Consider the following 15,469-nt stretch of genomic DNA (forward strand, 5'->3'; position numbering starts at 1 on the left):
GTCTTCTCTTTCAATAACTCCTTATCAATCTTAATTGCGTTAGTCATCGAGAATAAAACGAATCTCTTTTAGAGCGCCGTCTCTCGAGCGAATTTTCGTATCGGCTGGCGATAAAGCAAGAAGAGCAGACGTCCGCTGCAGGTTGTGCACAGTAGCTGCAACTATCTCATAATCGCATTAATATTTACAGCTCTCGAGAGCATCCAGTTGGACATGAGGCTTATTTTTATGTGGTCGTGGACGTATAGCTGGTGCATCTGGACTAGACGGGTGGTATTTGATTCTCTTCTTCTTTTAACGATGCACTTTTATTAACGGCGGGCTGAATTAAGATGCTCGCCATTTATCTACACATGCTCGTAAATTATTTATGATTAAAGCGAATTGGCGCGGTCACTTTTATTTATAATAATCGTAATCTGTGCTGGATTTGACCTACAGCCTTTGGCCACCATAGACGACTTCTAGCAGAAGACACGTAAACATATCTGTTTCGCGGAAAAACCGACTGGTCGGTGCAAACATTCGCTTCTTTCATGGATTGAGTCATCACCAGCTGCGGACGCCCGGGGGTGGCATGATCTGTTGCGAGACCGCCGGCGAAACGACTACTTTTTAAGAAACCGACGCCGCCTGTTGAATTATGGGACTTGGATGGCTGCGGGACAGGATACAATTTAAGTGATTTTATGAGGCATTGATTTAGAAGAGCTACATTCAAGATTTTATTGCTGCTACTCCGTTGGCGGCGCATCGTTGCAGTTTTTGCAAAATTCCGCAGAGAATGTCGCAGCGTCTTCAACTCATTTGTTAACACTTTGATCATGTTTGCTTTCGTTTATTAGAAAACCATTAGTTATTATTAAAGCACACAAGCTGTCACACTGATGCACACATGTTGTGAAAGGGGGCACTTCAATATTGAATTAAGGACTATTTTTAGTATTTTTAAAATCTCATTCAACTTGCAACATATCCCAGAGAGCATCGCTTCAAAAGAAAGCGCTGAGTTACGACGTCCTATAAAAATTTCGCACTGTCAAATTTTCTAGCTTTGATCACAGATCGATAAGTCACTTCACGGATAGCGGCGAAGGAATGTTTTATTAAAAATAATACGTGCTCGATTTTTTCACGTCCTACAGAGATCCTTTGTCCTCGCTGTCATGTATGCAGTCATCGCTTCGTGACATTTTAATCCTTTAAAATGATTTCTTTGTGTGTTTTATAAGCTGATACATTTTAAATTAGATTTCATTGTCAAAATGTTTAACGTCTCATAAGGTTTCGTAAGCCGCAATAATCAGCTTAGATCAGATTAAGCAAACACCATCTTCCTCTAATTCACGCACTAACTTTTGATTTATCTTCTCTATTTATTATTTTAATTCCTTTTTATGAAGATGATTTTATTCTCACTTAAGAAATGCTGAATTTTATAATCGATCCCGTAATACGGAAATCAAAAAGTATTGGGACATAAAAAACATTCATAAGAGCTCTAAAAGCTCTGTATTTCCCGGAAGTTCAAATGAAATCCTGGGCTGGGAAGGCGTTGGAAACCATCAATTGTTTTGCTTTTTAAAGTGTAAATTGACAGTTGTAATTAAAGCATGTTGACAGCTAACCTAAAATTTATAAACAAAAAATCTTTGTGTTTTTTTTTCTTTCTTTGCAAAATTTTACATTAGAAATGGAATAAGTATCAATTCATATTCTCGAAGCAAATATCCAAGGGCAGCCTTTGCTGAAACAATCATGCTCAATCATGTGCCGATTAAACATAGACAAATGTCGTTCGTGTCAAACGGCGGGAAATTCAAACTTTACACTGTTCGAAATAATTTACTTTTTCAACGCCTACTCAGGTTTTCATTTGAACGCATGATACTTCATCTACGAATGCTTGTGAAAAGCTTCAGTCCTACTCCAATAAAAAAGGTTGTGAATGACAAACGAAGTCATCGTTTTCTTCGTTTTCATTTTGAAAAGATTATTTTCAAAAATTATGAAGGTCAAGTATGTGAGATTTCGTAAATGTGATTAATATGAAGAAATTGACTAAATCCACCGTCAAAAAAAATTAGGCAGAAAGTCGTTGCAACTTAACAAATGTCTAAAATTGAATAACTTTTGGGCAAACTTATTTCAAAATTGGGGAGTTATGTGTAAAAACTTTTCAGAATTAATTTTCTAGACAAAACAGGCTTCATTCCCTTCTAAAATTTTCAAAAATGTGGTAAAACGCTTGGAAACTCCACTTTGCAGTATTTCTACTGTACTTACTAATTGTCTAATTAAATTTATTGACTAATTATTATTTACACACTTCCAATTTGTCTTCTCAAATCTAACTTGCTTCAGAAAACAATTTTAGTCTGGACCAGGACCACTTAATTATAAAAATATGTCTGCTATTTCCTTTTGGTGTTTAGTTATCTGTTTGATTAATTACTCAATTAGTGTAATTCTCACAATTTATCCAATTATTTTATTAGACGGAACAAATGAATTCGTTTCAAATAATCAAAATCGAATAAAACGTTTTCTCTGAAGTTGGTGGAATATCTCGAAGTGTATACCTGGATTGGTTGCGTTTTCCAAACGCACCGTAATTAATTTTACTAATCTGACACATGAATGAATGAATGAAACAATCGCACTTGAATTATAAACGAAGATGAATTATTGATATTGTCTAATGATGAATTATAAATGAAATGAGCCTTTGTATTAGCTGAGACTGATATCAGAACCGGACCGGAAGAGAACAAACCACACTCACCCAATCTTCGTACTCGTTCTGATCGTCAGCGGGAGTGTCATCCTCGTACTCCGAGTCCCCGTAGTCGTCCCCGAAGAGCCCCTCGTCCGTGGTCGTCGTCGACGTCGTCGTAGTCCTGTAGACGTTCTGGTGCCGTATCTTGTTGTGCACCGGATAGACCTCCTTCTTCTTCCCTTGCATGTTGTCAATCTTCAGCATGACTCTATCCAAATTGGGAAACCTCGAGTGGTGCCTCAGTTTCAGATTCTCGTAATAAATATCGTTTTCGCTAGTCACTACGGCACTCTCGGTCGTCGTGAGCGGCCTCTTCGGCAAAAATCTCTCCCTCCATTTGATGTAATCCTGCTTGGAGCCGTGGTACGCCAACGCGGTGTAAATACAAAAACCCAACACAATCTTCAAATCGGCGATCCACATTTTTATCAGAGGTGCTCTCACTCCGTTTACTCACAACACATTATTTATTTTGGAAAAGGACTGTGCAGGACCGAGCCGGGCGATTTACGACGGTTCAAGATGGAGAAACACAGTTCCTGGGCATTAAACAGAAATCATCTCTGGTCCAATATTTGCCTTATACCTGAGCAAGTTAAAAGTTAATCGGGGTCAGATCGTCGCAGTAAAAAATGCACGAAAAATCCGATGATGGTGCAGCATGTTCATTTGGTAACGTGCGCCGTGCGTAATCTCAAAACATTGGGCAACGCTTTATTACATAATTTGGGCGTGTGTGTTCTGACTATATAAACAAATTTACGTAGGTACTCTTTGGCTGATAGGGCCTTTTTATTGCCATTATCAAACATTCAAACATCCAGGCACAAAAGTTAATGGAAACCGTGAGCGGTGCTCTATAATTAATACAGTGTAGCGCAATAAATTCACCCTTGACATTACCTCCGACTTTATTGCATTCAAAATATTGCATGCATTACCAAACGAAATTTTCACTTTGCGCACTCGATTTCACGCGCCAAAAATAAATATTGTGAATAATAACCGAGTCGAACTAATTTATCGACTCTATTTTGATCAATATGCAAATCCCGCGTCGTAATTCTTTCCGATTCCTGCAATTATGGCAGGTAGGTGTGTCGGCCGTACCTGATGAATAATTAAAGTCTCTCCTAATGTACACAATTATTTTTGTGGCGGCGATCGAATACCGAATGAGACGAAACAGCGCCCCATCTCAATTAGCCACGCTTTCCAAAATAATGGAAATTTGGGATAAACCGATTCCATAAATAATTCGTCGTGCTTAGAAGTTTCCTCTCAGCTAAACATAAATTTAGGGGGCGATCGGATAACCCTTTTAATCTTGCACATAAATTGCCGCGGAAGGATCCAAATTCGCACCTGAACACGTTCTCCCGACATTGAATTTACCTATCCGGGGGTTAATTTTGAACGCACGTGAAAAACTACCCTCTCTAAAAACTGCAATATTGATGCGTGCGTGTGTAAAGCTCCCACCCAAGAAACCGAAGAGCGAAAATGCAGACCGGTGTTGCGCAACTGATTTAGTCTAGACGTTCATAAATATTATACAATGTGGAAATTTAAATTATCGCCGACGTTATTGCGGGGCCGAATAAATTAACCAAATATTTCTATTTTATTTAAATTGGGTGATTATTCGAAAATAATGTTCGTTTTTAATTTTGTCGACGTTTCGCCGGAAATTTATTACACGTATTAGTGAGTCGAGAGTAATTTGATATTGGTTATCAAAATTTGGAGAATTTATATTGGAAGAGCCCATCCAGATTAAAAATAACAGCCGGAGAGCCCAAACTTTCCCGGCAAATTAAAACCTTTTTACTCTTTAAATATTTATCAGTAATTCAGCAGCATTTGAAAATCGATCAAATTTAAATATAAATCTGTCCCACTTCTGATGCGTCTATTTTTACGCAAACACCAACGTAAGATAAGCCATCTGTCGTCAAAAAATTTGAAAAGAAAACGTGAGATACGCACGGTGTTGGCAAAAATCAATTTACGCAATGTGTAAAAACATGAGAGAAAAATGTGGTCGGAAGCAGGTACGGACTGCCAAAAGCTTAAGGTTTCTCGCAAAGACATAACAAAATTAGTAAAAATAGACAGGAACTAGAAGGTAAAATCTGAATTTGCAACAGAATGGAGGACCAACAACAAGATTTAATGAAACGTAAAATTTTTATCTTTTGTTTAAATAAATATTGTGAGGATGTAGAAGTCAGCTCGCGGGGAATCACCAGTTTGTATCAAGGTGAACACAAAGTCATAATTGGACGTACTGTGCAGAAAGGCAAATTCCGTTTCAATTATAACTACATAATAATTCTGCAAAATAGCAACTTTTATCTATACTAAAATTTATTCGTTTTGGGGGATTCCCACATTGCAACTGTAGCATTTACGTCAAACTCGACAACATGATAAAATAAGTTTATCGGGTTCAAACAACATAAAATTTATTCACGTTGTTTTGGCATAAATGGGAAGAACCTATGGAAATTTTACATTTAATTTGGTAGTAAAGCTATCTGTTGAATTAGGTTATATTTTTCTAAGTTTGAGGTTATAAATCGCGTCAATGTCTAGTGAGTGCATTATACTAGTTTGCAATAGAAGAATACTCACACATCGCTGGAAATTCAACAACATGTTATGTCCATTTTGATAGGTCCGCGTGTCAGGCACTTTGGTGAGGGAATCAAACAGTGTCTCCAATGTTAAAAAATAAATCATGGTCTCCCATTATGCCAAAACAAAACGTGAACGGTGTTTATACCGGGTTTTCATTGCAATTTATCCTCAAAGTTGGCGTTGAAGAGTCGATTGTGAACGGACCACGGATTACAGATCACGGATCAGCTGTTTAAATCTAACCTCACTTTTTCCGTCTGCAGACGGAGACAAGTGGTGTGTTCACAATCGACTCTTCGCCGTCAACGTTGAGGAGAAATTTAAATGAACGCGCGATATTTTTTAAGATTTGGTCACACGAATTATGATTACCTATATAATTTTTTTAATGTTTTACGTTGTTGTTTTAAATATTTAATTGTTAGTTTCGCCCACAAAAAAGTATGAAATATCAGTCTGTTACTGTTGTTGCAATATGTTTACAAACATCCATCAAATGCTCAGCGGTCGGTCATAAAATACAGCGAAGGTTGGTTGTTGATTCTATAGTAGTAGTTATCCCATCAAGTAAATTTAATACCTCAGGTATAAAACACAAACAAACGGAAGTTTACCAAAATCTAGAATAAGATGGAGTAAATAAAATAATCGCTGGAATTTACAAACAATTATTTCTTTGGAGTAAACAAAAAAAAATGTTGTGGAACTCTTGAGCATACCAATTTTTTTCGTTGATTCTTTTACTGTGTTTGAAAATTGAATTTCGTGTTTGTGTTTTGTGCGAGAGCAAATATCAAGGTAAGCTTTAATGATTAATGAAATAATTATAGGGAAGTGAAGTGTACGGATTATTTGCAAAATTTTGGACAGGCCTTGAATGCGTTCTGCACTGCAAGACCAAACAAAAATAATAATGTTTTAGTCATCTTTCAGAAATAACGAAACCTCAACTAAGCCAACAAATTTCGAAACATTTTCTTTAAATGTGTGTACAAAGGTGTTGACAGAGTGATATTCAAAAACCGTTGCCTCAATAAATCATCCCACTAGTGAATGAACCTGAACATTTTCACGATCGAACGGCAAAAAGTGACTAAAAAATCGGCGTCCACTCGTCTGATTTATGGGGGACTCGGTGAAATTTGTTGTAAACGTCTGGGACCCCATGGGGTACAAATTACTGTTAGAAATGGAAAATATAAAATGGCAGGAATTAATTCCGACGTGGGCGTCGAGTCGGGCCTTGACTATCACCGAATTCCTGCGAGATGTATTACAAAATATTTTAATTTCTGTAGGCAAGTAAACAAATCATCGAGATCGTAAAATGTTAACGATTGATTTTGGCCGTTTTAGGCGGTGAGAGTAACGGATCGTTTTGTATTTTTGTATCGGGTGAAATAATAAAATTTTAATTAAGTGTGACGAGAATATAAATCAATTCTAATAGGGCGCCTCCACTGCAACGGCCTATTAGTCAACAGTAGTCGGCAGCTTTGAACCACCGTCAACTGGTCCGAAACACAAATTACGAGAAGAATTTTTCGTGATCGAATAAACACCGGAGATTTTGAATTGCATTGTGAATTTCCGTCAGTGGGTCAGGGGTACTGTATTATCGAAGAACAAGACCCACACTGACCTCCAGCCGTCAACAACAGACGAAGAAATCTTGCATTGTACCCGAGTGATCTGATTCATTCATCCATTTTTATTTGAATGCACCGAAAGTTAGTTAAGGTCGAGGTAACCCCGAAATAACCGCGATTTTTCAGCAAGCCGGGCCAAACCGCGAACAAACGTGTGAAAATCGAGGTGTAAACACAATCGCATTGCATTTCCTTTCGATCTGCACGTGATTATATTTAACTTTCTCAGGTATGTAGTTTTGTTTGAGTTTGTTGGGTTCCAGGAGCGGGTGAATCTGGCACGCTACTTACATGAGTCATTTTTCGAAAAAAATCCCGCCCTATTTTCGACTAGGCGACAAACCACAACACACAACTGTTCAGGTGCATTTCGGAAAAAATGTGAATCGTGGAAGAGCGCGTGTTTGTGCGAGGATCAAGTACCAGAACGTGTAGTGCTTTCGAAGTCGCGCCAACGGATCGACTGAGCCTGTGGTGTCTCTTTATTTGTTAAAGCGCATTCATTGTGGTCCATTCATCTCCCGAACTGTCTGATCTCGTATTTCAGGACGCATAAACACGTACGAAAGTATTGTAATTTGTCGGGCGGATTTTCCTTTTTGTTACTAGAGCACCTTGTCGGGGGGATTTTTCGAAAGGTGTGCTACGCCAATGCGCCATTATTACCCGGTCCTATAAAATAAGTCCCAGCCTGCGGGATTCGCAATCTCCACTCGCGGTTTCGCCATTAACAGTACGAATTTATTAAACGTCGCGCTATCGATACTTTATAACGCGATTTTCGTTTTTAAATGAATTTTTGCCATCCGGAGTATTTTATGGGACTCGCCGAATTCTTGAGCCGCGGATCTTTAATGGCCCCGACTTTACGACCCACCTTTTTACTTTATGTCCTCGGTTCTGTTCAAATTTGTATTTGCCGGCTTCGGATTTTCACTTTTGTGGAGGCCGTTTCGCAGAATCGGGTTTCTCGGAAATGAGCACCTTTATCATCGCTCACAATTATCTTAAATTATTATCATTACCGCAACTACCGAGAACTTCAAATTAAACTAGTTTGCATATGTCAAATGATAAAACAATTACGACGAAAAATTGCGCCAGATTTACTTTGAGAACTTCAAGGGGTCAATCTCCTTAACTTCGAGATACTATACTATGTTAATTTAGTTCATTTTAAAAATTTAAATTGCCTGAATCAGCATAGTTGATTGTTGTTAATTAATAATTAATCGAGTCGTAACTTGATTAAGTGTACTGTCAATAAATAATTAAGTACGGGATTGTTGTGAAAATATGTGGAGAATGAGACAAAGTGATTAATGAATTCTTTTTCATTTTAGCTTCGATAATTGCTCCCACAATGCCATCCACTAACTACCGTGTACTGTAAAACACATTTTTATGTCACTTAAGGCAATCGTTAACTGCTAATACCCACAAGTACACTGATAAATAAAAGGAACTAATAAATCAAAACTTTTTTAACTCCTGGTACCATAATAATAATTAATTCTTGAAAGTAAACCTAAGTATGTTGATTTTAAAGAGTGATATTTGAACACGGTGATTTAACTGTTCACTTCAAAGCGGCAATTCTTTGATCTTATATAATCTCGTGTAATCTTTTGTAATCTCTTGTAATTTCTACGATCGGCAAGTTACTTTCTGTATTAGAAATTGCACATTTTTGTTCATTTTACTGATTATTATCAGTAAGTTTTAATGTTTTTTTTTTATTATAAATAAAATATTACTCACTTAGCCCTTTTAGTTCAAATGTTAGGATCCCCTCAAGATATGTTATTTCCTCCTCCTTTTGAGCATTCTGAGAGGAAAATAGTGCTGTTGTAATGAAGAATCTGACACATAAGGTAACTGTACCCTATATGGCCCACCTAAGCTAATTTCTTTTTTGTATTTTTTGTAAATGCAAGTAACTCATCAACGACGCCTGGGAGCTAAATAGTAACTAATAAGGAACGTAAGACGTAAATTTCAATCAAATTGAATAAATAGGGAGTTCGGAATAACAAAAATTCCAAAATGTGCATTTAGGCCATATTGACTACCATATGTACCTAGTATGGCCTATAAAATTTGGATAATAAGTTTGGTCAGATTAAACAAATTTATTTTAAGAAATCTTTTATAAATCAATTTTCACAGTCTGGACAAATAAAAAGTTCGTTATCCTCCTTGGTGAGACCTACACATTCTTCGTGCACATAAAATTTACAGGCACTGCATATACGCATATCCTTTACTGCATCTTCTTTGCAAACATGGCAAAACCATGATTCGTTTTTTTGAATTTTCTTCGATTTTCCTTTTGCACTAACAGTCTTTGAACATTTCGACTTCGGTGCTTCATCGACGGTTTCCTTTTTGTCAAATAATGTTCTTTTCAGAACAACCGCCCTGCTGTTTATCGCCTTCCGTCTATTTGTAACCTTTCGGGTTTTTTTGATAGGGGTGGGGAGTAAATCTTGGAAAGACTGCGAACCAGCATCTTCCTCCTCGTCTTCAGATAAATTCGCGTTAGTGTCATCATCCTCATCATCACCAATCAAAGCAGCTTCAACAGAATCGACTTCATCTGTTGACAGGACATGAGCTCTTGTGTGTTTAAAAGTTGATAACCCTGACGGTCCAGGCTGTGGAGAAGTTGTCCGTAATTTGGAGGTGGTCGTCGGTGTCGATGTTGCCAAAGGTTCTGCTTGCTCAGGAACAGGTAACTCTGATGCTATACTTGGTTTAAACGCTTCTTCAGGAATTGCATTGGGATCATACGGATATAAACCAGTAGCACGAAAACCAGACTTTATATTGGACGGTGTCATACATAGATCCCAGACCGGAGTGAAGATTTTTGCAAAACGTTGCTTTGTTAATGTTCTTTCACCATTATTGTGCCAATAGAGCATTACCTGTTGATCCCAATGGTACTCAAAGGAACGAAATACCGCTTTATCTAGTGGCTGGAGCTCATGTGTTGTGTTAGATGGAAGGCAATATAGCACAACGTCATACTGATCAGCAGTCGCTACTATGTCATAGTCCAAGTGGCTTTTGGCGCCATCAAAAATAAGTACGCATCTACCTGCAGGTTTATAGTGTCCAAAGTGGTGAAGCCAATCCACAAAACATTTTGCGGTCATAGAACCTTTCTCAGTCATACGGCAAACTGAACCAGGTGGTAAATCATCCGCGAATTCTGCTTTCATTCGTTTTCCCTTAAACAATATCATTGGGGGAATTGATGCACCCATTGCATTAGCACATGAAACAACAGTCACGTTTTCCCCATGTTCGTTGCCGATAATATGAACCCTGCGTGCTCCTTTTTTAGCCAGAACTTTTGGTTCCTTATGTAAGTTCAATCTACATCCCTTCTCGTCCATATTAAACAGTTTTTCAGGTTTTCCAAATATTTCGTTATCTTCGAAAACCGTCTGAAGTTTTCTAAAATGATCTTCAACAATATATCTGTTTAATTTTTGAGCTCTAGCAGGATTTAGATTTTGAGATTTTCTGATCGAAACAGTAGGATTTTCTTTTAGAAATTTTCGCACCCATTTATGACTTGCAATTTGTTTTACGTCAGAAAACTGATGTTCTATGTTATTTTCCTTGCAGTATTTGTATACGCATAGTCTTAAAATTTTAGTTGTAATGGGATAGCCCACTTCTGCTAGTCGAACAATCCGCGAACAGAGCTCAGCATTTTGCTCTTCAGTCAAAGCAAACTTGCGTCCCAATTTAGCTTTCTGATTAGAATTAGACTTCAGATACCTTCGAAGAGTCCGTCGCGGAATACCAAATTCTTTTGCCGCTTTATAATCGGATATTTCTTTCTTTCTAATGGCCTCTAGGGCTTTGTTCAGATTATCCTGGGTCCAATTGCCCCTCTTTTTCGCCTTTTCAGAAGACATGGCTGGTAGCAAAACAAATTCTTGCATTAAAAACAGAATAAATGAATAAGTTTCATATATGTACCCAATATGGCCTGCCTAGGCCATATTAGGTCGCCTTACGGCGTGGCACATTTTACTTCCGAATGGTTTAAATTTATTGTTAATGAATAATTAGCATGTATGATTGAAAAGAGGACAAAACACACTATCTATAGATGTAATATCAAATTTTGTGAGCAACTGTAACAATTTATTAAAGATTGAAACTTACTTGTCTGAAATTCGATGCATCTGCTGTCCACAATGGCGCGCAACCATTATTATATTTTTGACAGACTTCGCTGCACTGGTGCAGGCTGGGAATCCTACAAGCAAGTTATTTTAACGTCCCAAGTATACTGATGCCACCATCTCTCGGGATTTTTGCGTATTTACCGAATCAGGTGACATAGGCCATACTGAGTACTAGGCCATATAGGGTACAGTTACCTTATGACTTAATAGTGACTCTGGTAAGGCAATCTTGAATGAATGTAACCTAACCGGAGGATAGAGAGATGGTATTTCTCTCTTCTCCGTAACGATTTTTTTTTTAATGTCAATTTAATTCGAGTTCACGAGTGTTTATTCCGTTGTACCTACCACCATTTCTTAATTTAAATAATGTTTAAAGTTGTATTTAATCTTGTTTCGACCAGCACAGTGATATTTTTAGCAGAAGTGTCTACTTCTTCATAACCTTCTAGCTTCACAGGAAAATATCTTTTCAAATGAAATGGTCAAGTGACATCACATTGTACTGTCGCGAGCAATAAATTTTGGTCGTCAAGGTCATTCTTTGAGGCAACGGAAAGTGCTCCAATGTGAGCATATCCTCTAATAAATTCCATCTGTCTTGTCTTGTCAAGATTCTGACACATCCGTCTCTATCAGCGAAATAATTTTTAATCTGTTAAAATACGTTATTGGGGCCATAATTTTGAATGTTTAGAATAAAAATTTGACTTTTTTTTATTGACGTTTTATTGACATTGGCCCTAATTAAGCAGGCAAAATTTTTAATTTGTCACAGTAGCGGGAAATTTCAAAATGACTGAGGGCCAAGATTTAATGGTCGCGACTGTACCAAATCTCTAATAACCGGGTGCGTTTATTTTTTATTTTACAATTACAAATAACAATTTTTTGGAGTCTTTTAAGGAGTCTCGCAAGAATATTGTTGCAAAAATTTGTTTTCTAAATTTGGGCCTTCAATCGATTTATTCTTATATTTTGGGCACTTTAAAAATACATATACTAGTAATAGCAAATCACTCAAAAGGAGTTAATGGAAGGTTTACTCTTTTGTTGTCACATTCTTCAATTAGGTACGGTCGGTGGACAAATAAAACTGGGACACTTAAAATTTAATCTATGTAAATCAGACCACTGAATTGTCAATACATTTGTCAGTATCTATATAATATGTCATACCAAAGTTAACCTAAATATTTGTGATAAAGCCGTAATTAAACGATGCAAATTTGTAAATTTTGACTTAGGTATGTGATTGTCATTTTTGTCCCAGTTTTATTTGTCCATCGACTGTACCTACTTGACGTTGCAGCCTCGACAATGTTAAGTTTTTGATTTTTTTATTTCTCTCTAAATACTTCTTTGTTAATATGTTAATAATAATTAGCAGCAGTTGTGATTTCCTCAATACTGTTTATGTTCATGTAAGAGTTTCCCAAAAGAGACATTCCTTGTTTTTTCAGTTTTCGATTTTTTCCGTGTAAGTAGACAGGATAAATCATCCATCGTTAGGTAAATGACGTCAAATCTTTGGGTTAGATATTAGCCACATTTGTGATGATTTTGTTTAACTTTGCTTGAAATTCCACCACATGATGCCAACGAAAAGTTACGCATCAGATGGACAGATTCATTTGCAGAATTTGTAATTGCAAAAAGAATATGTATTCGAATTGGAGTTCTAAAAAGAACTGTTTTTTGAAAAACAAAATGAAATCGGAGGAATAAATTTACAAAAAAAAATAAGAAAGCAGAAAAGAACAACTCAAAGTCTCAAAAACTGAATGACATTTGTCTCAAGTTGCCAACATAAATTTTCAAATATTGGTAGCACCATGCACAGTGTCAACTGTCAAAAGCAGACCCAGATCATGTCTGCTTCTTGATTCGGACTAATAATAAAACTAAAAAAACTAATGATAAAATGGACTGTAAACACAGTTTTTTGGTTACAATCGGAAAAAAATTGTACTCTACCCACCTTTTATGCCTTCCGCTTCCTTCCTCGGCGTATTTTTTTCACAAACCCTTTTACATAAATCTTATTTAAAAAAATGCGTAATTTCTGAGAATGAACCAGACCACTGACCATTGCTGAAGAATACGAATAAAGACCTAACACGGAGTCTTTGGAGAAAACGATCAATCCTTTGGGGGTCATCGTCGGCTCTATTGGGAATCCCTATTCTTGAGTCCAACACTTGAAGTGTTGGACCACGACCACCCTGTATTGTGGTGGTTGGTGTCTTTTTACTCCCTTTGTTCAAAAAGTGAATAGCTTTCTACCGGCTGATTTTAAATGATTGTGACTTTTTTTCTTAAGTTGGAAACATTTTTCATAAATTATTTTGGCAAACTTGATACCTTAATCAACACATTGGCGTACGTACGTCATTTTGACATTTTTTGTATTAATAAATTGTGTCAAATAGGCGAGGACGTCTATGTTTATGTCAACTATCACATTAAAAAGCAGAATAACCAACAATAATATTACCAACCTATGAAAAAAAGTCACATTCATTTAAAATCACCCGGTATTTATGTGCAGAATTTTTCCAACAATATTATTGATTGTCATATACAGGTGCACCTGAAATACGTGTGTTAATTTTAACCAGTGGACGAACTCTCCAATTTATGAAACTTTTTTCTATAACATTTTGCAAAATTTGCAAAAGTTTTCCAAGATTTTGTGCCCCCTATTTTTTAACAAACGAGTCGTTTTGTGTGATTAATTGGTCTCTATTTTTTGTAACCATGAGAATTTTAATTTTGATTATTTAATTTTTCTATAACAATGTAACTTTTATAACAAGGCTCCGTTTTAATCACAACAGAAAATTGTTGTCCTTACTCATAGGCGGGTATACACTTTGATGGCTAATTTATTCTAAATTTTAAATCAATTTGTAATGCTTTTTCGTAAAAATGTTACAGAGAAATGTTTCATAAATTGGCGAGTTCTCCCACTGGTTAAATGAACACACGTATTTCAGATACACCCTGTATAATATCATAAGTGGTCAAATTTTGTCGGAAAAATTTTCAGATTGCACGAGAGTTTGTTGCATAGAAATTTATCGAGTGGCATTATTAAAAAAACTAAGAGTCGTTAGACGAGTGGTTTTTGACTAATGTCACGAGATAAATTGGTAAAAAACCCGAGTAAATCAATTTTGCCAGACAAAATTTTACCACGAATGGTATTCGGAGGACTATTTCATGAATAAAAACGTTTCTGTTCATTCATTTTAGACAAATTTTTGATTTTTTATTCGATTGTCCTGTTATACCTGTTACTATGACAAACATTTTGCCATCTGAAAACCCTCTAGCTTCGCGATTTCATTGGACCATATAGTGAAATTTTTTTAATAAACAATTGTCAATGTCAAAAGTAAGTAAAAAACTACTCTGTACCACCCCGAAAATGTGCACATATGGACCAGCAGTATAACAATTTCACACCAAATCATAGTTAAGGATATTCATTTTTAAAACAAATTTAATGAGAAATCAGCGGAAATATTTTTCAAATTTGAAATAAAGTCTCGCTACTCAGGGCGCAGGCTCAGTTAGATTAAAAAAATGTTGACACTCAGTGTGACTAATCGTATTATCATGAAAATCACTATTTGGCTCATACCAACATGATAATGTTTTGACAATTGTTTATTAAAAAATTTCAATTATAGGGTCTGGCAAAACTTTGATTAAATTAATTTTTCCAGTTGAAATTTGGTATTCATTGTTGAGTGACGGAATATGACGGAATTTTAAACATTGTCAGGAACAGTTATACTATTGTTGTTTTATACGACATGATCGTCAACTTTTTAAACAAAAGAAAAGACGTGTTCTTTTGCTACCAGTCTTCTTTTAAATTTGCTAAACAATGCAAATCTTCAAGGGGACAATACCTATACTTTCTTCGATTTTTTTTCTGTGTTGTTTGTCGTAATTTCTGACCACAATTTAGTCATCAAGTATGTGGTTTCCTTTATTACGCCCACTACTCAAACAAACCACTTTTACAATAACATTCTTAAATAAATTTGTTACAAATCACAATCAAGCACTCTATTAGATCGCAGTTCTATTTTTAATATTCTTACCTAACGCAATGAATAATAAAATTACCATTTTAAATGAAATGCAATAAATCAGATGACCTAAACGTCGAG

General features: G+C 36.2%; 2 protein-coding genes across 4 annotated transcripts in view; both read right to left on the bottom strand.

The window, feature by feature from the left end:
- The window catches only part of LOC138132840 (uncharacterized), a 48,237-nt gene extending 40,687 nt beyond the window's left edge, over window positions 1-7,550 (bottom strand). The window contains exons 1-2 of one of the 3 annotated variants that reach the window (XM_069050510.1): window positions 7,363-7,550; window positions 2,786-3,318 (exon numbers count right to left, since the gene is read on the bottom strand). In XM_069050510.1, coding sequence (XP_068906611.1) covers window positions 2,786-3,202 — 417 coding nt within the window. In that variant the 5' untranslated portion in view covers window positions 3,203-3,318; window positions 7,363-7,550. Of the gene's footprint in view, window positions 1-2,785; window positions 3,366-7,362 lie in introns of all 3 variants that reach the window. The other 2 variants (XM_069050508.1, XM_069050509.1) reach the window with 2 other exon arrangements.
- A 1,400-nt stretch (window positions 7,551-8,950) lies between these two features.
- LOC138134069 (uncharacterized) lies at window positions 8,951-11,475 on the bottom strand. Its single transcript, XM_069052138.1, has 2 exons — window positions 11,260-11,475; window positions 8,951-11,008 (listed from the first exon to the last, which is right to left on the bottom strand). Exon 2 carries the CDS (start codon window positions 11,004-11,006, stop codon window positions 9,228-9,230), a length of 1,779 nt encoding a protein of 592 aa, XP_068908239.1. The 5' UTR covers window positions 11,007-11,008; window positions 11,260-11,475; the 3' UTR covers window positions 8,951-9,227.
- Window positions 11,476-15,469: the final 3,994 nt, after the last annotated feature.

The sequence above is a fragment of the Tenebrio molitor genome, chromosome 6 (assembly GCF_963966145.1).
Source record: "Tenebrio molitor chromosome 6, icTenMoli1.1, whole genome shotgun sequence".
NCBI lineage: Eukaryota > Metazoa > Arthropoda > Insecta > Coleoptera > Tenebrionidae > Tenebrio > Tenebrio molitor.